Consider the following 24,152-nt stretch of genomic DNA (forward strand, 5'->3'; position numbering starts at 1 on the left):
CAGCTGTTATACATTTTTGTTTTTTGCATTTCATAAGAAGTTGGTAAATTTCATCAGTTGATTAATATTTTTTTAGCGGCGACAACTACCGTAGATTTTTTTTTCTCAAAAAATTCAGCCAATCGCAGAAAAAGAAAAAATATCGCACATCCTTGTCGCAGAGTTGCATTTGATTTTCAAGTAGATTAAAATTCAATATAAATAAATGTATATTATATTTTCTATAGAAAATCGATCTAAATAAGCGTTTTAATCGAGCAGAGGCAGGTTAATTGATCAATTAGCTTCTGCCTAAAATTGTTATAACACGGAATTTAAATTAATTGTATATAAACAAATTTACAAGTATTGCCGACATATACACACCCCCTTAAAAATTTAATGTATCCGTAATATATTAAAAAACTGGAGCGTGGAGTCCCTACGCGCGGAAGAAGTTATACGTCTTAGTGATATTCCAAGAAATGCATATTATTTTGTATGAAAGAAAACTAGCGAGAGGGAAAGTATAAAAATATGGTGGAGTGACCAACACTTTCTTAAATTCACATTTTATAAATTTATTATGCACATTTTATAAAGCAAAGTCCAAATCAATTATCATTTCTGGGTTCTGACGGATTGATATCTATAATATTTACAATTGGATTATGATAGATAAAATACGATATGAAATGTCTTACATCTAATTTATCTATATTTCTCGCGAATACCGTATCAATAGTCGTACCTCCTTTTGTCGTAGAATCATTTCATCCATTGATCATTTCTAATGAAAATTTCTCTCTGAGGAATGCCAGTAATGGTTCAGCTTCTGGCAATGAGAAATTTACATTGAAATCTCACGCAAGGAGTACCGGTTGTTCGCTATACTCTACTGGTTCTCCGATAATATCTGCAAAAGCTTGTTAACCTGCAGTTGACAACGGTAATAAAGCTTTACCATTAACAATTTTATATCTCTCATCGATGAATTTGGTGATATATAAATGACAATTAAATTAAATTTTTTACTATTATGATTATCGCTAGGGTTCATTTTGCATTCTACCGCACACAAATCGCCAATTCTTGTTATACATATATAATTATTTGTATAAAACCTTGGAATTTATTCATTAAAATCACCACTCAGAAGTCGTTTTATCCGTTGTAACCGAGCGATCATCGAAGAAACATCATTTCTAATATGCCACAAAACAAAATTAGAAATGAAGTTCATAAATCTCACGCTGTCAGATAAAACGATATACCTCCTCATCGCGGGTGCTAATACTTTCGATTTGCAAAGAAAGTAAATGAAGACTGACTACAGAAATGATCCTGTGAAGTATAGTCTTAACTTTTCAACGACAAACGCAGAGTATTTCAACCTAAATTCACACAAAATAGTTGAGAATTCGCATAAATGAAACAGAAACAAAAGAAAAACAAATAATGCACAAGCATACAAACATACATATGCGTACACATGTGAATATGTCACCAACCAAAAATTTAAACATTGTTCTACCAAAACAAGAATTGCTCAAATAGCATAAGCATGGCAAGTGTTTTAAGTTCTCTGCTTTACATTCATTCACTCTCTCTCTCTCTCTCGCGTTAATTGTTCAACGCTATTCCCTCTCCACTGAAGCGTTAAACAATTATCGCAACCTTTTCCGAAGTCGTATAAGAAGTATAACTTCAAAAAAATACCCTGAAATATTATAACGTTATAATCCGACAGTACCGTTAGTTACACAGTGATCCCCGGTTAAGTGAATTAATTTTTTTTTTGATATTTTCCTCTTTTAAATGCCTTTTAATATTTTTGACAATGAATGCGCTGAGTATCGTCAAAAGGAAAACATATACATAGTTTTGTAATTTTTTTCATATTTATTGTTATTAATAAGTATTTTTGTTATTAATAAGAAATACATGTGACTTTTATTACAAAAGAAAAATATTAGATCGAAGTATTTGAGAAAATCTCAAGGCACTTAAGCGCCTTCCCGCTTAAGTGGGGCACTAAGCGGGGATTACTGTACCTGCATCATCTTCATCAATATATGTATCTATAACTTTAGTTTCACGAATATAAATTAAGCAAAAACATCTACTTCTGCTTCCAGAACTATTATATTGTATCAAGATTATCACAGAATACCAAAAACTTTCTAACTTGATATAATAATAATTTTCTTACCTGTTCTAAAACTCGGACTGCTTTTTCATAATTTCCGTTTAAGGTATGGTACCTGGCAGACTCTGTAAGCCACTAAAAATAAATGATTTTCTTCATTATGAAATTATCATTTGAACAATTAATGAAATTAATATAACAGTCATAATATAATCCGCAATAAGCAAATAATTATTTGCATTTGTCTATAATTTAACAAATGCTTAAAATAAATTAGAAAAAGCATACAGCTCTACCCAGTTCCGAAAGCCATAGATCAAATTTAAATTATGTCCGTGACACCACTGCCATCCATTGCCGAATATGTTCGCGCAGCCACAATAAAATCACTTTTATTTTTCTCGAACAAAATTAGAACATAAAAACTACCATCAAGGCGGAAATTTCATTGAACCGAACTCTTTCGTCGAATATGGATGGCCTGCTTTATTTTCCTTAGTAAGCTTAAGCGATTAAAGCTGAATCAATAATAGCGCATTATTCGTCATTTTTCGTAATTTGATTCCTCTTCCTCCGGCCGATACTGCAGCATACATTTTCAGAGCTGGAGTGATTTCTTCCATATGGAAAATAGGACCTAATCAGCGTAGTCGCTGTCTTTTTACCATTCCCCGGACTATGTCAATATCGCTGTATAATGCCATGATGAATTACATGTGCAGAATTCTGCATGCAGAAAAAAAAAATTGTACAGATTTGACATTTCGGATTCTGCACCTCAATGCAGATCTGCATGCCATGTGAAATTTGAATTTCTCTACGCAGAGACAGCGTTGACAGCATTCAAATATTTAATTTTTGAGCAATGTCTGGCAGCATTGTGAATGCGCTCAGCCGTTCATTGAAAATAAACAAAAGTTCTGTTTCGCTACTGCTAGCTAGTGACAGTTAGGTAAGTGTCTGCTTTTTTAAGCCAATATTTTATTGATTATTTTTATAGATATAATATGATGTAGTGGCCCAAAATAGTACTCTCATGTTTACTTGCAAATTGCTACTATTTTTTTCGTTTCTTTACTTTCGTTCTTTGTAAAAGGAACTCGTCAATGGCAATTTTCCTCTTTTCGATAACCAGCAGATGTATTTTGGCTGGAATAATTGTGTAGATCTGCATGAAGAATATCTGCACATGTATTTCAGGCATAACTCATTTTTTCATCTGCGTCCGCGTATTCGCTGTTGCCAATGTTCAAAGGACCATAAATCCTTCGCAAAACTAAGTACCAAATATGAGGACCGTAATGGCTATGGCTCTCATGCCGCCTAAATCGTTGTCTTTTGCTTTTCATTAAATGTGTATCGTATACTTTTGAATAAAAGACCTCCCAGTCTTCTTCACTGGAATAATATGATGAATATCGTGATTTGTGTTAGTTAGGATATTTAAAAAACTTTTTCCAGTCAAGACCATAATTGAGACTTAGAAAAAAGAAAGTCCCAGCGACTTATTTTTTGCTGCTGCTATGACATCTGATTAGTTTCAATAACATAAAATTTACTTTCGCCATAATCTCCCTGTTAATTTACTCTATATTCTAATTTGTATTCTGACATAGTTCTTAGGCTTCTACTTTTATACATATGCTGGAAGTAGTTCAGAAATTCACCGATGTTTTAAATGATATATCTATTTTCTGGGTATTGAACCAAACTATTTTTTTCTTGTAGATTGAGTTATTTGTAAAAAAAATGTCTTCACTGATTCGTAGTATTGTCTGGATTAACCGAAATTTTGGAAAGTGATATTTTGATATTTCTTTATAATTTCTTAATATATGTACGAATGGACAATATACAGGGCATGTGGCAATATTGTCACTGACCGAGTAACATAGAATACAGAGGACAACACTGCCATTAATCGATTTGTCATATTTATAAGTATCAGTCGAGGCGTAAAGCTGCAATTATGCATACTTGACTTTACTTAATCAGTGAATACACTTGCAGACTTGTATGCATACCGGGTCGCACGTCAGTTCACTGTACACTTATGCGACAAGTTATTCATACATCATTTCGTTGCAATCTTTGAAGTGAGCGGACGTTATGGCATCGGATGATGCAATTGTGGCGCTGCTTGTAATTTCGGGATGCGCTGAAAATGAAAAGCAAAAAAACGAAAGCAACGCTTTTGGTGCAAACATATTTGTAAAGATTTTACTGAATTCTCTCCTGTAGGAGTTTCATAAGCCTTTAAGGGTTGTTTTATTTAAATTTTTATTGAAAAATTTCGAAAACTCAGCTGTTGGTACTTCATCTCCTATCAGTTGTCCAAAAAAGGCTCTTGCCGTGGACATTATAACTCAATATTAAAATCAAAAAACCAAAAATATTTCGACAGTAAATGGATAAATCTAGTTAATGATCGAAGGAAAAAAATTATATTAAAATTTAAATTTTTTACAGATTTTTAACAAAAAAAAATAAAATTTTCGGCTTATTTTGGCTCAAAAAAAATAATAAAAAAATATATATAATCCTTAGTTCATTAACTACATAATGTTATTGCAAAGAAATGTGAAAAGTTTTAACAAAATCGCTTCATAAATTTTCAAAATATCGTGTCGCGCCATGATGCGTACACAACCTTCCTACATTGACACTTGAACTGCTCGCTCTCTCTCATTGTTTTTCTTTTCATTCTCATCATTTTTTCACAACTACCATGTTTTTTAAGTTTTACTTAAAACATATTTTTATTTTATTTATAATGAAAAAACTGTAAGAACAATAAACAAACCAGAAGTAATCAACCAGGTACGATAGGAGGGTAATTTGTATCACAGAAATATAACTACAGCGATCCCCGAAGAATTTGTCGTGATCTTCTCAGAAAAAACTTATTATCCGAATTTATGTAATATAAAATTGAGTTTAAATTTTCAAATACAATTCACCTTTCATTTATGCGCTTGGCTGGCTGCAATTTATTACATCTTCTAACAATTCAAAATCTCGACAAACTGCATTTCCCCTTGCACGTTCCTTTTGTGCTATTCTGAACAAAGCTGTAAACATATATTTATTAAAGAGCTTTCTTTCCAAAAGAAAATCTTCAAGTGCTCTCAGATTTTTGATAGTGAAGTCTTTTTGTACGAAATTTTAAGAAACATACTAGTTTTAAAATCTTAAAGTTCGGAGCTATTTTAATTTAAAAAACTTAGTTTTGAAGGAATATCTGCTCTTCTGACAACTCTTCCCATAAACCATAATAATAACGGCTTAAGTTGAAGCTCTCCATAATATATGAATTTTTGAAATAAATAATAAAAGTGGACGTGGGTTTAAATAATAAAACCCACATTTGGGGGCTCAACAGCGATGGTTATCATGGAATATAAAGCGTAAAAAAAGAAAAGACAATTGAGTCAGTGAGCATGCGGTGAGTGGTTGCACCAGTGCCCTAAGTCAGCGCAGAAGGCCAGTGAATTGGTAGTGAGATGTGCAAAGCCGCAAGAGCTCATAATGCCAATTGAACAGTTTTGACAATTGGGACGTGAAAGAAATTTTAGTGATTTTTGGCGATCTACAAGTGACTTCACCCAGCGCTATTACGGACTATGAGAACAACGGAATAAACAGTGGCGGGATTTAGTGATTCCTGATAATTTACAAGTGCGTTACCGTTGACAGCAAATACAGTTCCCAGCAAATTGATGTAACAGTGCATTGATGTAGCAATGACAGACGTGCAACTTTAAAGCGCCTTAAGAAATGTTAATGCGCATTGAAATTGTATGGTGACAGATGTCAGATTTGTGCAATTAGACAGCTGATTAAGAAATTTGCTCATTCATTAAACACAATAGACCGAGCAGCACTGAAACATGTCCTAAGATAAGCTCAAATTTTGTAGTTAGAAGAGTAGATTGTAAGGATATAAGAATGTACATTTGTTTCGAAGAACCAAATATGTTATATTTGATATTAATTTGTAAAAAGGAGTTACCTAATTGGTAGTGTTAAAAGAATTGATTTGTATTCCTATATAGTTAAGATAGACAGTAAATTATCCGTGCAAAAATAATTAAATTTTCAAATAAAACTCACTATTAGGACCATGAAAAAAATAAAAAACTAATAAAATATATGGAAATGGAGTAAAAAATATTTAATTTTACATGAAAACTACCTATTCGTACAGTGAGAATTTAGAATCTAAACTATTATGGTATTACATGTGTGTATTACGGTTAAAAAGAATAAACAACTATTCTGGAAATGGTAAACATTGAATAATACATTTCAAAGTTCATGTAAATATGTTACGTTTACGATTAAAGAAATCCATTCATTTATTTGTTTACGTATTGAAATTGTTGCTAACTTTTCACCGGCTTTCAACTATTTCTATATAATAATCTATAATCTAACATTTTTATTTTTCATTTAAACCTAATTTAGAATTTATTTAATTATATTAACATTTTTATTTTATTGCGAAAAAGTATACAATTCAAATGACAAATCCGTCTAATAATTGAAATTAGAAGGTGTGTAGCAGTGCTTAAGTACCAGCTGAGTTTTGTTTTGAATTGCATAGAATTTTTGATTATCACACAAAATGATATAATAATAAATTGATTACTGAAAAAGAAAATATGGAATAACTTGAATTCTATGGCGGTTTTATACTTTCCAAGGAGTTTTAAAAGGTGCCCTAACTCGCCTACGGTCAAATTCGGTATACTTTTATTGTTTACCTTCATTTTCAATATTCAATTCGAAATTTTTTTACATAAATTTATTTTTTATCAATAAAAATTGCAATTTGTCAAACATATTTTTGTACAAGGTATATGTAGAAGTTCACGTAAGTGAGGAAAGTTTCTGACTGTCATTCACTTGGGCAGCTCACGACTTCCGGTCTTAGACTAAGTATTCTTTGGGTAGCCAACAGACATCCGTTTGGAGGCGAGCTTATGCGGTTGTCCTGGAATGTCCGGACCCTTAATTGGGAAGGTGCCTCTGCCCAGCTGGTTGATGTCCTCGTAAGACTAAAGGCTGACATCACCGCAATGCAAGAAATGCGATGGACGTGACAAGGACGGAAGAAGGTGGGTCCTTGTGACATCTACTACAGCGGCCATATAAAGGAGCGCAAATTCAGTGTGGGATTCGTGGTGGGAGAGAGACTCCGTCGCGAGACCTGGCATTCACTAGACGAACGTCTAGCCACAATCTGCATCAAAGCAAGGTTCTTCAACATATCGCTGATTTGCGCCCACGCCCCGACGGAAGAGAAGGACGAAGTGATCAAAGATACCTTCTATGAGCGCCTAGAACGTACCTATGAGCGCTGCCCCCGCCACGATGTCAAAATCGTACTTGGCGATTTCAACACTAGGGTGGGTAAAGAAGGTGTCTTTGGTACAACAGTCGGAAAATTCAGTCTCCATGACGAAACATCACCAAACGGTCTGAGGCTGATCGACTTCGCCGGGGCCCGAAATATGGTCGTCTGTAGTACTAGATTCCAGTATAAGAAAATCCATCAAGCTACTTGGCTGTCCCCGGATCGAATCACTCGCTACCAGATCGATCATGTTGTGATAGATGGACGACATGTCTCCAGTGTTTTTGATGTGCGTACGCTTCGTGGTCCCAACATCGACTCGGACCACTATCTTGTAGCAGCTAAGATACGCACCCGCCTCTGTGTAGATAAGCGCACACGTCAACAAACACAAGGAAGGTTCGACATCGAGAAGCTGCAATTACAACCGACAGCCGAACGATTTTCTACTCGTCTTGCACTCCTGCTCTCTGAGAGCACTCATCAGCATCTCGGTATAAGAGAGACAGCTGCAACCGAAACCATTGGTTTTCGGAAAAGTCAAAAAAAAAAAGCTGGTATGATGAGGATTGTCGTCTCGCAGTGGAGAGAAAACAGACTGCCTACCTCGCAATGTTGCGATCGACCGCAACAGGACCGGGATGGGAAAGATACCGAGAGCTGAAGAGGGAAGCGAGACGCATTTGCAGACAAAAAAGAAAGAGGCCGAAATGCGTGAGTATGAAGAGCTTGTCAAGCTGGCCGACAGGGGTAATGCTCGAAAATTTTACGAAAAGATCCGGCGACTAACTGAAGGTTTCAAGACTGGAGCATACTCCTGTAGGACCCCCAGAGGTGATCTAGTTATTGATGACCAGAGTATACTGAGTTTGTGGAGGGAACACTTCTCCACCCTGCTGAATGGTAGTGAAAGTACAATACCAGGAGATGGCGAACCCGATTCCCCAATCGACGACGATGGAGCAGATGTTCCATTGCCCGACCGTGAAAAAATTCGAATAGCAATTACCCGCTTGAAGAACAATAAGGCGGCGGGGGCCGATGGATTACCGGCTGAGCTATTCAAATACGGCGGCGAAGAGCTGATAAGGTGCAAGCATCAGCTTCTTTGCAGAATATGGTCGGAAGAAAGCATGCCTGACGATTGGAATCTCAGTGTACTCTGCCCAATACACATAAAGGGAGACCCCACAATTTGCGCCAATTACCGTGGGATAAGCCTCCTCAATATCACGTATAAGGTTCTGTCGAGCGTATTGTGTGAAAGACTAAAGCCCACCGTCAACACACTGATTGGACCTTTTCAGTGTGGCTTTAGCCTGGAAAATCAACAATAGACCAGATATTCACCATGCGCCAAATTTTGGAGAAGACCCGTGAAAATAGGATCGACACACACCATCTCTTTGTCGACTTTAAAGCTGCTTTCGACAGCACGAAAAGGAGCTGCCTTTATGCCGCGATGTCTGAATTTGGTATCCCTGCAAAACTAATACGGCTGTGTAAGCTGACGTTGAGCAACACCAAAAGCTCTGTCAGAATCGGGAAGGACCTCTCCGAGCCGTTCGATACCAGACGAGGTTTCAAACAAGGCGACTCACTCTCGTGTGATTTCTTTAACCTGATGCTGGAGAAAATAATACGAGCTGCAGGGCTAAATAGAGAAGGTACAATCTTCTATAAGAGTGTACAGCTACTGTCGTACGCCGATGATATCGATATCATTGGAAACAACACTCTGCTTTTTCCAGACTGGACAAGGAAGTTGGGTCTGGTTGTGAACGAAGACAAGGTATATGTAGAAGTTCACGTAAGTGAGGAAAGTTTCTGACTGTCATTCACTTGGGCAGCTCACGACTTCCGGTCTTAGACTAAGTATTCTTTGGGTAGCCAACAGACATCCGTTTGGAGGCGAGCTTATGCGGTTGTCCTGGAATGTCCGGACCCTTAATTGGGAAGGTGCCTCTGCCCAGCTGGTTGATGTCCTCGTAAGACTAAAGGCTGACATCACCGCAATGCAAGAAATGCGATGGACGTGACAAGGACGGAAGAAGGTGGGTCCTTGTGACATCTACTACAGCGGCCATATAAAGGAGCGCAAATTCAGTGTGGGATTCGTGGTGGGAGAGAGACTCCGTCGCGAGACCTGGCATTCACTAGACGAACGTCTAGCCACAATCTGCATCAAAGCAAGGTTCTTCAACATATCGCTGATTTGCGCCCACGCCCCGACGGAAGAGAAGGACGAAGTGATCAAAGATACCTTCTATGAGCGCCTAGAACGTACCTATGAGCGCTGCCCCCGCCACGATGTCAAAATCGTACTTGGCGATTTCAACACTAGGGTGGGTAAAGAAGGTGTCTTTGGTACAACAGTCGGAAAATTCAGTCTCCATGACGAAACATCACCAAACGGTCTGAGGCTGATCGACTTCGCCGGGGCCCGAAATATGGTCGTCTGTAGTACTAGATTCCAGTATAAGAAAATCCATCAAGCTACTTGGCTGTCCCCGGATCGAATCACTCGCTACCAGATCGATCATGTTGTGATAGATGGACGACATGTCTCCAGTGTTTTTGATGTGCGTACGCTTCGTGGTCCCAACATCGACTCGGACCACTATCTTGTAGCAGCTAAGATACGCACCCGCCTCTGTGTAGATAAGCGCACACGTCAACAAACACAAGGAAGGTTCGACATCGAGAAGCTGCAATTACAACCGACAGCCGAACGATTTTCTACTCGTCTTGCACTCCTGCTCTCTGAGAGCACTCATCAGCATCTCGGTATAAGAGAGACAGCTGCAACCGAAACCATTGGTTTTCGGAAAAGTCAAAAAAAAAAAGCTGGTATGATGAGGATTGTCGTCTCGCAGTGGAGAGAAAACAGACTGCCTACCTCGCAATGTTGCGATCGACCGCAACAGGACCGGGATGGGAAAGATACCGAGAGCTGAAGAGGGAAGCGAGACGCATTTGCAGACAAAAAAGAAAGAGGCCGAAATGCGTGAGTATGAAGAGCTTGTCAAGCTGGCCGACAGGGGTAATGCTCGAAAATTTTACGAAAAGATCCGGCGACTAACTGAAGGTTTCAAGACTGGAGCATACTCCTGTAGGACCCCCAGAGGTGATCTAGTTATTGATGACCAGAGTATACTGAGTTTGTGGAGGGAACACTTCTCCACCCTGCTGAATGGTAGTGAAAGTACAATACCAGGAGATGGCGAACCCGATTCCCCAATCGACGACGATGGAGCAGATGTTCCATTGCCCGACCGTGAAAAAATTCGAATAGCAATTACCCGCTTGAAGAACAATAAGGCGGCGGGGGCCGATGGATTACCGGCTGAGCTATTCAAATACGGCGGCGAAGAGCTGATAAGGTGCAAGCATCAGCTTCTTTGCAGAATATGGTCGGAAGAAAGCATGCCTGACGATTGGAATCTCAGTGTACTCTGCCCAATACACATAAAGGGAGACCCCACAATTTGCGCCAATTACCGTGGGATAAGCCTCCTCAATATCACGTATAAGGTTCTGTCGAGCGTATTGTGTGAAAGACTAAAGCCCACCGTCAACACACTGATTGGACCTTTTCAGTGTGGCTTTAGCCTGGAAAATCAACAATAGACCAGATATTCACCATGCGCCAAATTTTGGAGAAGACCCGTGAAAATAGGATCGACACACACCATCTCTTTGTCGACTTTAAAGCTGCTTTCGACAGCACGAAAAGGAGCTGCCTTTATGCCGCGATGTCTGAATTTGGTATCCCTGCAAAACTAATACGGCTGTGTAAGCTGACGTTGAGCAACACCAAAAGCTCTGTCAGAATCGGGAAGGACCTCTCCGAGCCGTTCGATACCAGACGAGGTTTCAAACAAGGCGACTCACTCTCGTGTGATTTCTTTAACCTGATGCTGGAGAAAATAATACGAGCTGCAGGGCTAAATAGAGAAGGTACAATCTTCTATAAGAGTGTACAGCTACTGTCGTACGCCGATGATATCGATATCATTGGAAACAACACTCTGCTTTTTCCAGACTGGACAAGGAAGTTGGGTCTGGTTGTGAACGAAGACAAGACGAAATATCTCCTGTCGTCAAACAAACAGTCAGCTCATTCGAGTTTTGGCTCCCACGTCACTGTTGAGAGTCATAACTTTAAAGTTGTAGATAATTCCATCTACCAGGGAACCAGCATTAACAGCAATTGCCAACAGGTGCTACTATGGACTAAGTAGGCAATTGAAAAGTAAAGTCCTCTCTCGACGAACAAAAACCAAACTCTACAAGTCTCTCATCATTCCCGTCCTACTTTACGGTGCAGAAGCGTGGACGATGTCAACATCCGATGAGACGACGCTAGGAGTTTTCGAGAGAAAGGTTTTGCGGAAGATTTATGGTCCCTTAAACATTGGCAACGGCGAATACCGCAGACGATGGAACGATGAGCTGTATGTGTTATTCGACGACATAGACATAGTCCAGCGAATAAAATAACAGCGGCTACGCTGGCTAGGTCATGTTGTTCGAATGGATGAAAGTGCTCCAGTTCTGAAAGTATTCGATGCAGTACCCGCTGGTGGAAGCCGAGGAAGAGGGAGACCTCCACTCCGATGGAAGGACCAGGTGGAGAGGGGCCTAGCTTCGCTTGGTATAACCAATTGGGGCCAAACTGCCAGAAGGAGGGATACGTGGCGCGCTGTTTTGGACTCGGCTATAACCGCGTAAGCGGTGTCTACGTCAGTCAAGAAGAAGATATGTAAAACATATATTTTCCATTGTGTTTAGGATTTTTATCAACAATTATTACGATGTATTTTATAGTGATTGGTTCTGGTGCATCTTCGAACCATTTTGCGCGTCTTGTTAACCCGTTGGTGAATCTATCGCAGGACATACGAAATTGTTTATTCAGCAAAGAAGAATGGTCCACATCGCGATCGTCCTTTTCTCTTATGAGCTTTAGAACTAGGAGAAACTAATCAGTCGATATTAATATTGATATCTCAATAAGTACTACACGTATGGTCATGCAGGTAAAAACAACCGCTCCTCATGTCTTCTGACAACCGTCACGACAAAGGGTCAAAATAATCGACTTGTGTAAAATTGTCATTCACTTGGGCACCTCACGACTTCCGGTCTTAGACCAAGTATCCTTTGGGTAGCCAACAGCGATCCGTTTGGAGGCGAGCTTATGCGGTTGTGCGTAGGGTTTGGGACCCACCACATAAAAACACCCCCCAATGAAAAAGAAGCAACAGCCTCGGATGACAGACCCCAATTTTGATGACGACCACTGCAAACGTTTAAAGGACTACGAATTAAGGGCATGCACCTGGAATGTCCGGACCCTTAATTGGGAAGATGCCTCTGTTCAGCTGGTTGATGTCCTCGTAAGAGTAAAGGCTGACATCACCGCAATCCAAGAAATGCGATGGACGGGACAAGGACGGGAGAAGGTGGGTCCTTGTGACATCTACTAGACATCTGAGAAGGACGAAGTAATCAAAGATACCTTCTATGAGCGCTAGAACGTACCTATGAGCGCTGCCCCCGCCACGATGTCAAAATCGTGCTTGGCGATTTCAACCCTAGGGTGGGTAAAGAAGGTGTCTTTGGCACAACAGTCCTAAAATTCAGCCTCCATGACGAAACATCGCCAAACGGTCTGAGGCTGATCGACTTCGCCGGGGCCCGAAATATGGTCGTCTATAGTACTAGATTCCAGCATAAGAAAATCCATCAAGCTACTTGGCTGTCCCCGGATCGAATCACTCGTGCGTACGCTTCGTGGTCCCAACATCGACTCGGACCACTATCTTGTAGCAGCTAAGATACGCACCCGCCTTTGTGTAGAAAAGCGCACGTCAACAAACACAAGGAAGGTTCGACATCGAGAAGCTGCAATCACAACCGAACGATCACGAACGATTTTCTACTCGACTTGCACTCCTGCTCTCTGAGAGCATTCATAAGCATCTCGGTATAAGGGAACTGTGGGATGGCATATCAAACTCCTTACGTACAGCTGCAACCGAAACCATTGGCTTTCGGAAAAGTCAAAATAACAGTGGAGAGAATCGCAATGTTGCGATCGACCGCAACACGTGCGGGATGGGATGGATACCGACAGCTGAAGAGAGAAGCGAGACGCATTTGCAGACAAAAAAGAAAGAGGCCGAAATGCGTGAGTATGAAAAGCTGGCCGACATGGGTAATGCTCGAAAATTTTACGAAAAGATCCGGCGACTAACTGAATGTTTCAAAACCGGAGCACACTCCTGTAGGACCCCCAGAGGTGATCTAGATATTGATGACCAGAGTATACTGAATTTGTGGAGGGAAAAAAAGTACAAAGTACAAAAAGTAAAAGTACAACACCAGGAGATGGCGAGCCCGATCCCCCAATCGACGACGATGGAGCAGATGTTCCATTGCCCGACCGTGAAGAAATTCGAATAGCAATTACCCGCTTGAAGAACAATAAGGCGGCGGGGGCCGATGGATTACCGGCCGAGCTATTCAAATACGGCGGCGAAGAGCAGATAAGGTGCATGCATCAGCTTCTTTGCAGAATATTGTCGAAAGAAAGCATGCCATGCAAAAAAATTTTGGAGCTCATCTCCTGCTGTTATATTGCCTGTCTCAATCACAACTCCTCACCAGGACCGTCGAGACCTAGCTGCCCAGACAGCTTACTATCCATCAAAGTGCATGACGCCGCTTCATCAATTAGCGCAAAGCTCTGCACTTCAGTTTTCGGGCTATACAGAATGTAACGGAAAATGGCTCTTTTAAACTCAGGTTGATGAATCGATATTGTATTTTCCCGACTAGTGCTAGTTACAATAACACACCCGTCGACTCCGCAAACTTGCTCGGATGTACATCGTCTTACCATTTGTTCATTTCGGTTCTTTGCTATAAAGTCTGGACATTCGGAGAGAACATGCTGCTTATAGCATAGAGGACATGTTATAGTATGATCAGTTACCTCATCACGCGTTTTTGCCATTTTATGCACCTTTGGTATCTCGTCGTGTTCGAGAACTCTCTGCCGGTTGCCCTTTCCTCCCACTCTTTCTTCTAAAACAGTGGGTTTTTCGTTAAATGGTGTTACTAGGCTGGCACACGATGCGAGCCCAAATAACCCTTCATCAAGGCCACAGTATCCACGCGAGATGTGGATATTCGTCGATGACCCCAGTCTAATCTCATATCCCCTGGGAGTTTCCTTAACAGCTCGTTAATTAACAGGGGGTCGTTAAGATAGTCACTAAGGCCTAACGCCTGCATTGTGGCTCTATAATTTTGCACAGTTAACGCAAGATCGATCAAGTTATTCAGTCGATCGGTTCTCACTGCTGGCATCTGTCTCAGTTTTTGTTGTAGCGTTATGAATAACGTCTGACCAAAAATCATACGAAGGGTTTAGATGGCTAGATGATCTGTAGATAGCATCAGCAGCATTCGCCGGACTGCTTCCAACGCAGCTCCTTGTAGTGACTTCTGTAGTCGACTTAAGTTTTCTTGTTCAGAAAACCCGCAGCTAGGGATGGCAACGATTAATCATTTAATTAAATTAATCGATTATTTTCATTCAATTTACGATTTAATTGCATCGAAACACCTTTTCTAATTACTCGACTATTACTCGAGTAATTGCAAAATAATCGCAAACAGCATTTTGAAATTTAATACATTTTATGTTCATCTAAATTAGCGTACAAGGATCGAAATTGGTCGCATCAGTCATTAATGACTGGAAACGGTGTAAACATAGTTAAATTCTAAAATGTCAACGTAGTTTAATATCAAGAAATGAATGTCTGGTAACACTGCATTTACAGTTTACGTTCAGTTGTTTGAAGAGCAATGGCGCCAGTTAAAAGCGAAGTGTGGACATTTTTTTAATAAAATAGCAATAACTACGTTAAATGTCAACTTTGCTGCAAAAATTTAAAATTTTCTAATAACACATCAAATATGTTGCAGTATTTAAAATGCAACACTAGCCTGCAAATTGTGGTAAGTTGGAGCAATCGGTATTACATTTTAAATTTCTTCTAGTTATATATAAATGTATGTGTACAAATTAGACTCTGAAATCTAGGAGTAACGACAATGTTCCCATAAGTGATGATGACACTGACACCATGATTGAAATGCCGAGTTGCAGCAGCAAACCAATTAATGAAAGCCCTTCAGCTTCGAAACACTATTGATGCTTGGGAAGAAATGAAAACCGTACGGACTTTCAAAAAAGTATTGTCATCTACTTTGTACCTCAGTACCAGCTGAGCGGCGTTTCTCAAAATCGGGTGCAACTGCGTTTATCGAAATTGCTTTTTCTTCAAACTTGGTTGAACAGACTTCTAAATATTCTTGACTTTAATAAATATATTTTCCTTTATGCTAAGACAAATGAATTTTTAATACGATATTTTAATTTTATTTCCGTTTTTGTTTTTGTGTATATACCAACACAATTTGAATGTCTGAAATAAGAATATAGTCTCCTATATTTTATTGGTTTTATTTTTACGCAAAGTTGCAAAACATAGTATTTCAAGCAAGAGACAATTATTTTACTTTAAGATTGCTGTGCATATTTTGAAATATTTAATGTCATTGTGCTACTTAACTTCAAATGTAAGCCATTTTCTCTTTTTGGATATGTCTGGGACTCTGTGATAGAGCATTATAATAGAAGATTCGGCGCTGAAACTGGTGGTGGTCTTTATGCAATTTAGTATTATTTGAAAACATTGGAATTAATCGATTTTTTTACATTAATTGCAATTAATTGTAATTATTTTTTTATATCTTGCAATTAATCATTTGATTATTTAATCGATTAAAAAAAATTCTTTGCCATCCCTACCCGCAGCGTTCCGTTGACTGCTCGATCGGTGGCAGATCTGTGCTTATGTCTTGTACCTATATGTGATGGGCTCAAACTAGCGTCAGAATTGTTCCAAACCTGCCTCCATGTACTGTCGTTGACGAGCGCATAACCTCCATTTGCTTGCCCGAAACAGTTGCGTGTAGGGACGAAGGGAGTATGTAGTGCGGCCCACCTACTAGAGACGAGATAATTGTAATTGTGCGGTTTGAAAGACGTTGCCTCCATAAGTGGACATATGAACGGAGTATAATAAAAGAGTTGGAGCATATGATGGCTGGTCAAAGGCATGTTAACCAAGCTATGCGTGATCTAATCAGTAGCATTATGAGTATGCACGAAAGCTGCGAGAAAATGGATAATAATGCCAACAAGACTATGGTGGGAAGAGCTACCCAAGTATCTCATATCTTTTAAAAGAAAAATACCACAAAAAGGCTGCGGGAGTTATCGGGCAATTAATAAAAAAAAATTTATTGAAAAGGTAAAATCAACTTATAGTGAGACTGCGAAAATAACACTAGGAGATACTACGGCTGGATCCAATACAAGCGAAAAATGGGTTGAAGTTGTAAAAAAGGAGACCAAACGAAAATAAAATAAGGTCGACACCAGACGCCATCATACTAACCAAAGAGGATGGTTCGTCGTATGCTTATATTCTTCGGTAAATAAAAAGTGACACGGGTCTTCAGGAATTGGGTGCAAATGTAACACATATCCGGAAAACTCTCAAAGGAGTTTTATTAATCGCACTTAAAAGTAAAGACTAAAAGCCGAAAAGACGTTCAAAAGCGCGCTAGAGGGAGTGATGGGAGAAATGGCAAGGTAAAGCCAAAATCGCAAAATGTCACTATCGTGCCAAAACCTCGACGAAATAACGACCCCAGAGGCATTGAAAAAAGAGTTTGGAATCCAAGATATGAAAAAAGCCAACATTAAAAGTATACGAATTAACCGTAGTGGCACACACACCGCAGTAAAGTTAGGAAAAATAAAGATAGGTTGGTCGATCTGCCGTCTCCGGGAATTTTTCCCTATTTCCCGTTGTTACAGGTATTTTCAACTGGGCCACATGGCACGTAATTGCTCCAACCCGATTGATAGGTCTTCTTTGTGCACACGGTGCGGAAGCGCGCGACACGTAGCAAAGGTATATAAGAACGCTCTCAGTTGCATGCTCTGTAAAAGAGAACATTGCTCCAAGTATCAGGAGATGATGAAGCTAGCTAAAAAATGAGAATTCTGCAGCTAAATCTAAACCACTGCGCTGCAACACAAGTGCTGCTAAAACAAACCTTAATAGAAGAGAACATTGGCAAGGCAGCAATATAGTCGTGTAAAGGACAAACCTTTATGTCCTGTGCTAGAGCAGACTCAAATGGTTTCACATATGCAAAGTTAAAAAGAATATATTTTGTAAGTTGCTATGCTCGTCCCAGCGCATCAATCATAGAATTCGAATACTTTCTCCTAGAGCTGTCTTTGGAAACTAGGGGCAAATCGCCAATAATAATAGCAGGCGACTTTAACTCATGGTCGACTGCTTGGGGTAGCAGAAGTACAAACCATCGTGGGCGTCTAATATTGGAATTTATAAGTCAAACGATTCTTACGATTATGAATAGTGGCACGAAAAATACCTTTGAAAAAGGAAACAAAGATTCCATAAACGATCTAATGTTTGCGAACGACGCACTTAGTAGACGCATTAATTGGAGGGTGACGGATATATACACAAATAGCGACCACATGGCTATTATGGCCTCAGTAGGAACAGGTCTAAAAAAGAGGCTGGTAGCAAAAAGGTTTTGATTCTGATTTTTTTGCAACAGCCTGCCAACACGCAGCAAACGCTCCATGCGAAGACGTAGTCCACCTGGTATCGACAGTTCTTAAGGAAGAGGTAGCAGCATGTGACGCAACTATGCACGGAACAACAACACATAACACCAATCGAAGGCCAGTATATTGGTGGAATGAAGAGATAGCCAGGCTGAGGAAGCTCTGTCATTTATATAGTTACGGAAGAAGAACTATTGGATATTGCGTAAAAATAAAAAAACAACAAAGAGTCTGAAACATGTACAACGCATGCATAAAAGAAGGGGTGTTCCCCAATCCCTGGAAAGTCCAACGCCTAGTTTTACTCCCAAAACAAAGAAAAGTACTACTACTAGTAGACGATACGAGTAGTCTCTTGTGTATACTCGACACAATGAAGAAAGTATACGAAACCGCCTGGAGTTAGCAATCCTGGAAACCGGCGGACTACCACAGAAACAATACGGCTTTATAAAACGAAAATCCACTATGACGCACTAAATGAAGTCGTTGGCACTGCAAAAAGGTGCAGTCAGTGGAAAAAGATGGAAAGGTGGTACAAAAAAATACTGCGCACTGATTACCCAGGATGTAAAGAACGCGTTAAACTCTGGGCAAACATTATAAACACATTATACAAAATACGCGCTCCTCAATACCTCATTAATATAATAATGAGCTATTTTAAAAACAGAAGGCTGATATTCGATACGGACCAAGGCAGAGCTATTCTATTTCGAGTGGAGTACCAGAAGGATCGGTTTTAGGTCCCCTCTTATGGAATCCGATGTATGGCGGGGTGCTAAGAATACAACAACCAAAGAGCGTAAAATTAATAGCATATGCTGATGACGATAGTGGTGCCCAAGCACCTAGATGATGTCCGGAGAAAATGCAATGAATGCATCAATAGCCTACGTCAATGGTTCTCTTCCGTGAATCTGGAACTAGCAGAGCATAAAACTGAAGTACTGCTCATAAGCACAAGGAAATTTGAAACAATAACTCTCACTATAGGGGAGTGCGAGATTATTTCACAGCCACAGCTGAAGTACCTAGGGGTAATACTAAACTCAAGACTAAAATTCAAGGATCATTTGGCGTATTCGTCAAACAAATCAAACAAAATTTATAACGCCTTATCAAGAATGATGGCGAATATAGGTAGCGTGTGTTCCAGCCCAAGATTTTCAATTGCAAAGGCTATGAGCTCTGTAATTTTGTATGCGGCACCAACATGGATCCAGGCGTTAGATATTAAAGCGTATTCTAGACCAATAAACGCAATATAGACTGTCTGCAATAAGAGTAATAAGCGCTTTTCGAAACATATTCAGCGATGCTGCTGAAGTGCTGGCCAGCATGCCGCCTATTGACATCCAGGGGAGGAAACCTCAACCAAAGGACGTTGGACCCACAGACTAATACCGGACATCTATTCGTTGATACATAGACAGCATGGAGACCTTGATTTCCACCTGATCCAAATATTAAGTGGTCACGGGTGTTTTAGAAGTTATCTTTATAAATTTTGTAATGACTTTAGTCCGTATTGTCTGTACAAGACTCTGAACACATATTTTTTCATTGCCCTTGCTTTATAAATATAAGGGAAAAGTTGAAAGCTACCATGGGTGGTAGCTGGACGGTAGAAAATTTGACTGGACTATGTGCCAGGCCTCCGATAACTGGAAAGCTGTTAGCGAAGCGGCAGCGCTAATAATGACGGAACTGAGACATCTACAACAGATTAGGCGTCAGTCAGTCCGCGCTATAGAGGAGACGACTTAAATTGTCTTAACACTCCCACGAAGTAATACTTAATCAGATCGTTCCGTGGGAGAGTTTTTGTATTGGGAGTAGATAGGTTTAGCGGATTAAAGTTCCGCACTTCGGTTTTCGATGCTTCCCCCTACTATAAAAAAAGATCAGAACTGCTGCATTCGAATGTACATACATATGTTAAATTTAATAAATTGACAATGTTGCAGTTTAGCAAATAAAATGCTTGGTATTTTAATGAGATAATTTATACAATTGTTTTGTTTCGCACCAACAGCTAGGTTTGTCTTAATTTTCGGTATTGGGCACGAAAAGGAACACGGATGATGATTATTACGACTTTTGTCACTGGGTTGAGGAATTTCATGATATAACGGGCACGATCGTTTGGAATAATCTATAACAATGTGTATATGCAAACAACTGCACATGTGGCAGGGAAATTTTTTGTACATTGGTTGGTAGGAGTAAGATACTGGGTTAGTTTAAAGTCTCTTACCGAGGAGGAACATCTTTATAAACTTTTAAGGAACACGGATGATGATTATTACAAATTTTGTCACTGGGTTGAGGAATTTGATGATATAACGGGCACGATCGTTTGGAATAATCTATAACAATGTGTATATGCGAACAACTGCACATGTGGCAGGGACATTTTTTGTACATTGGTTGGTAGGAGTAAGAGACTGGGTTAGTTTAAAGTCTCTAACCGACGAGGAACATCTTTATAAACTTTTAGAATTGGGGAAACAAATCTCCTTAGATGAAAGAAGCGTAGTAGAATATTTCGTATGTGGTAAACCAGATGTTAAGGCAAATAAGGTTATGTTATATGAAGCAAAAATGGTGAACTAATTCAAGGAACAAATTGTACAGTGTACAAACAACTGTAAGAAAAGTTGCATGGAGCAAATTGCTACAGAGAGTAAAGAATTGATTAAAAGACAGACTTTTGCGTGTGACAAGGAAGGTCACATAACAAGAGTCTGTCCGGAGGCTGGGTGAACTGATGTTACTTGTTGTAAGTGTAAACAAGAGCAGCATAGTCTCAGCAATGTAAAGGGCAGAAAGATAAAATGATTAAAAGTGATCGGGTAAATACGGCAAAGCAGAAAAGAAATGGTGTTAGAGATAGAGCTAACTAAGGAAAAACAAAAACTGTAAGATATTGGCAAAGGCATGCCGTAATGACTGTAGAGATTTTGTTATTAAACGAACATTAATCTTTCACGTAGTTAGAGAAAGTGATATTCGAATCGAGGAGATTCCTAGAGGTGCGTGTGGTGGAACCGAAGTGTTTGTGTCAGCTCGTCGGTGTGCATATAGTTGTGTTTGTGTGAGATTACCAGAGGACGTGTGGTGCAGCTGGAGGCTTTGTGTCAACTCACCGTGAGAGAAGAGACTACAGAGATAGTCAGGTTTGGCTGTATCTAACGAAATCAACCGTGTGGAGGAGGTAATTGATCAGTAAGAGAAGTAATCTTTAGTTTTTGTGAAGATTTACATGCAATTTTAAAAGATATTGAAATACAAAAGTTGAACATACATCGCGATTAATACAAACAGAATGCTTATGATAATATAGATAAAATACAGAAGAAGATTGTAAGAAATTTAATCAAACACGGAAAGAAAGCTTTGAATACGAAATAAAGACTGAAGTATTTGGGACCGTACAAGGTAGTCACCAAGCTAAACCATGAATGATAGAATATAAGATTACGATATTCGTTTACCGTTAGCTTTTTTGGGTCTTAATTTCCGATATTCCATAATATATGAATTGCGTATTTAGTATAAGTTCTTTTGAAATAAATGAATAATAAAACCCACATACATATATTTATATACAGTTATATCTATTTACCGGTGTAAGAGAAGTAAATAATAATAATGGTGCCGTCGAGAAGCCCAAAAGCCATCGCCATCCAAAGTTGGGGTATATTGCCAAGGCTAAAGCAATTTCAAAGCAAGCTCCCAAAGCCCAAAAACACTGTAAATAAAAATAAATTATTCGAAATATAGTAGAAATTTTACGTGTTAATTCAAGTTGTATTTATATAGTATTACATTTAAATAGCTCTACGGAAACTAATATTAATAGTAGTTCAAACATATTGCGACGATTGAACGCGTTTGAATTATTGAATCGAAGTTGCATTCCGTCGGTTCCCAAGGCGTACGTCGTGATACCTCGCGAAGTAGACCTGGAACAAGCACTTTCGCAGCTACAGCGACAAAACCCGGACGTGCCGACTAGCGATTGGAGAGTACTGAGCGTGGCTAAAACTGCAAACGCAGATGGGGGCCAGAGCTACATTCTCCAAATTAATAAGGCGGCATGATGGTGAGGTACCAACTGTAGAGCTCCAAAGGCTGGCGGCTACATCCAGCAGATTGAAGCAGAAAAACTTTTGTAGCAGCTTTGAAAAGACAAACGATGTGGCAATACTTAGAAAACTGTTATCTAAAATATATGTTTTTAGTAGTATTGATGCTACCGAGGACAGTTTATCAGATCAAAAGCATTCTTAATACTGCTGCAAGGTTGAGCCTATCAATGCCTCTAAATTATTCCCTCAGTGCAAAAACTGTCAAGCTTTTGGACATACAGAAAACTTCTGCGGTAAGCCATCGAGATGTGTGAAATGTGGAGGCAAACATTCTACAACTGAATGTACCAAAAATGTAAAAATGTCCTGCCAAATGTTGCAACTGCGGCGATTCTCACTCTGCAAGCTACCGTGGTTGTATCGCACTGCAAAAAATTAGAGACAAAAAGAATGATAATACATACTACGTTTATGCTTCATTTCTACACGGTTATATTCTACATGGGTAAAGCCGATAAGCATAAATGGCAAATACTCTACTCGAGGTGAATTCTGAACGGAATTAATCCGAGGGCTTCCGCAATTTTTTTTTTAATTTTGAAATGTTTTCTAAACACTAAACTAATACACTTACATTTTATAGTACACTTATTGAAGTTATACTTCTTATACGACTTCGGAAAAGGTTGCGATAATTATTGGTTGTGCAACCTATAGCGTTAAACAAGCGAGAGAGTGAATGAGAGTAAAGCAGAGAACTTAAAACCCTTGCCATGCTTATGCTATTTGAGCAATTCTTGTTTTTGTAGAACAATGTTTAAATTTTTGGTTGGTGACATATTCACATGTGTACGTCTAAACAACAAAAAGCACTGGTGAGTTCAAGACCGAGATAGGCAAAGTACTAGGAAACGAGGCGCAGATTAGAGCACTAACCCACGAAGTAATGGTGATAATCAGAGATCTCGACGAAATCACAATTAAGGAGGACATCGCCGAGGCAATTCGCTCTCAAATAAAAGAGTTTTGTAACTCTTTTAAAATTTTGTAATTTTGACAAAAAGTCGATCAGAAGCATTAGACCGGCGTATCTAGGAACGCAAATAGCTGTGGTAAGCCTACCCGCCCTCGAAGCAAGAACTCTCCTAGACGCACATAAAATAAAAATTGGCTGGGTAGTGAGTAGAATAAGGGCGAAACTAAACTTAAGGAGGTGTGTCAGGTGTCTGGAATACGGACATTTAGCGAAAACATGCACCAACCCTGATGATAGGAGTCAGTGTTGCGTTAAGTGTGGCGAAATCGGACACTTTGCGAAAGAGTGCAGCCAAAAACCGTCATGTAACGCATGGAAGAAAAGAGGTAGAGAAAATACTGACCACCAAATAGGTAGCAAGAAATGCCCCCTATACCAAGAGGCGTGTAAAAGCACCAAAAAATGAGAGTAATGCAGCTTAACTTAAACCACTGCACAAGAACTTCTTGGGCAAACTGTGTACGAGCAACATTTAGATGTGGCTATAATAAGTGAGCAGTATAAGAACATAAATGACGGGTCATGGATCTCCGATAGTACAAGCAAAGCTGCTATATGGGCCTGTGGAGGAAAAACATTCCAAGACAAGCCGTTGCTAGGTAAATCATACTACACTCGGGCAAAAATAGACGGGATAAACTTTTACAGCTGCTATATCCCGCCAAGCGTACCCCAAAATTTCGAAAAGAATGGTCGCGGTTCTGTGATCGATATCACATTCGTCAGCAGCCCTCTGGCGCGCACAACAAACTGGCATGTAGGTGACCTCTACA

General features: G+C 39.5%; 1 protein-coding gene and 1 non-coding gene across 13 annotated transcripts in view; both read right to left on the reverse strand.

The window, feature by feature from the left end:
• Positions 1-24,152, reverse strand: part of LOC105219329 (synaptic vesicle 2-related protein) — a 469,576-nt gene that overhangs the window by 272,690 nt on the left and 172,734 nt on the right. For 11 of the 12 annotated variants that reach the window (XM_054233805.1, XM_054233807.1, XM_054233802.1 and 8 more), the window contains 2 exons: positions 21,878-22,003; positions 2,192-2,263 (listed from right to left, as the gene is read on the reverse strand). In XM_054233805.1, the coding sequence (XP_054089780.1) occupies positions 2,192-2,263; positions 21,878-22,003 (198 nt within the window). The remainder of the gene's footprint in view (positions 1-2,191; positions 2,264-21,877; positions 22,004-24,152) is intronic. The other variant, XM_054233804.1, reaches the window with a different exon arrangement.
• Positions 1,127-1,340, reverse strand: LOC114804954 (small nucleolar RNA U3). Its single transcript, XR_003753063.1, has one exon. It is a non-coding gene; the product is annotated as a small nucleolar RNA U3 (small nucleolar RNA).

Source organism: Zeugodacus cucurbitae, chromosome 6, assembly GCF_028554725.1.
Source record: "Zeugodacus cucurbitae isolate PBARC_wt_2022May chromosome 6, idZeuCucr1.2, whole genome shotgun sequence".
Classification (NCBI taxonomy): Eukaryota; Metazoa; Arthropoda; class Insecta; order Diptera; family Tephritidae; genus Zeugodacus; species Zeugodacus cucurbitae.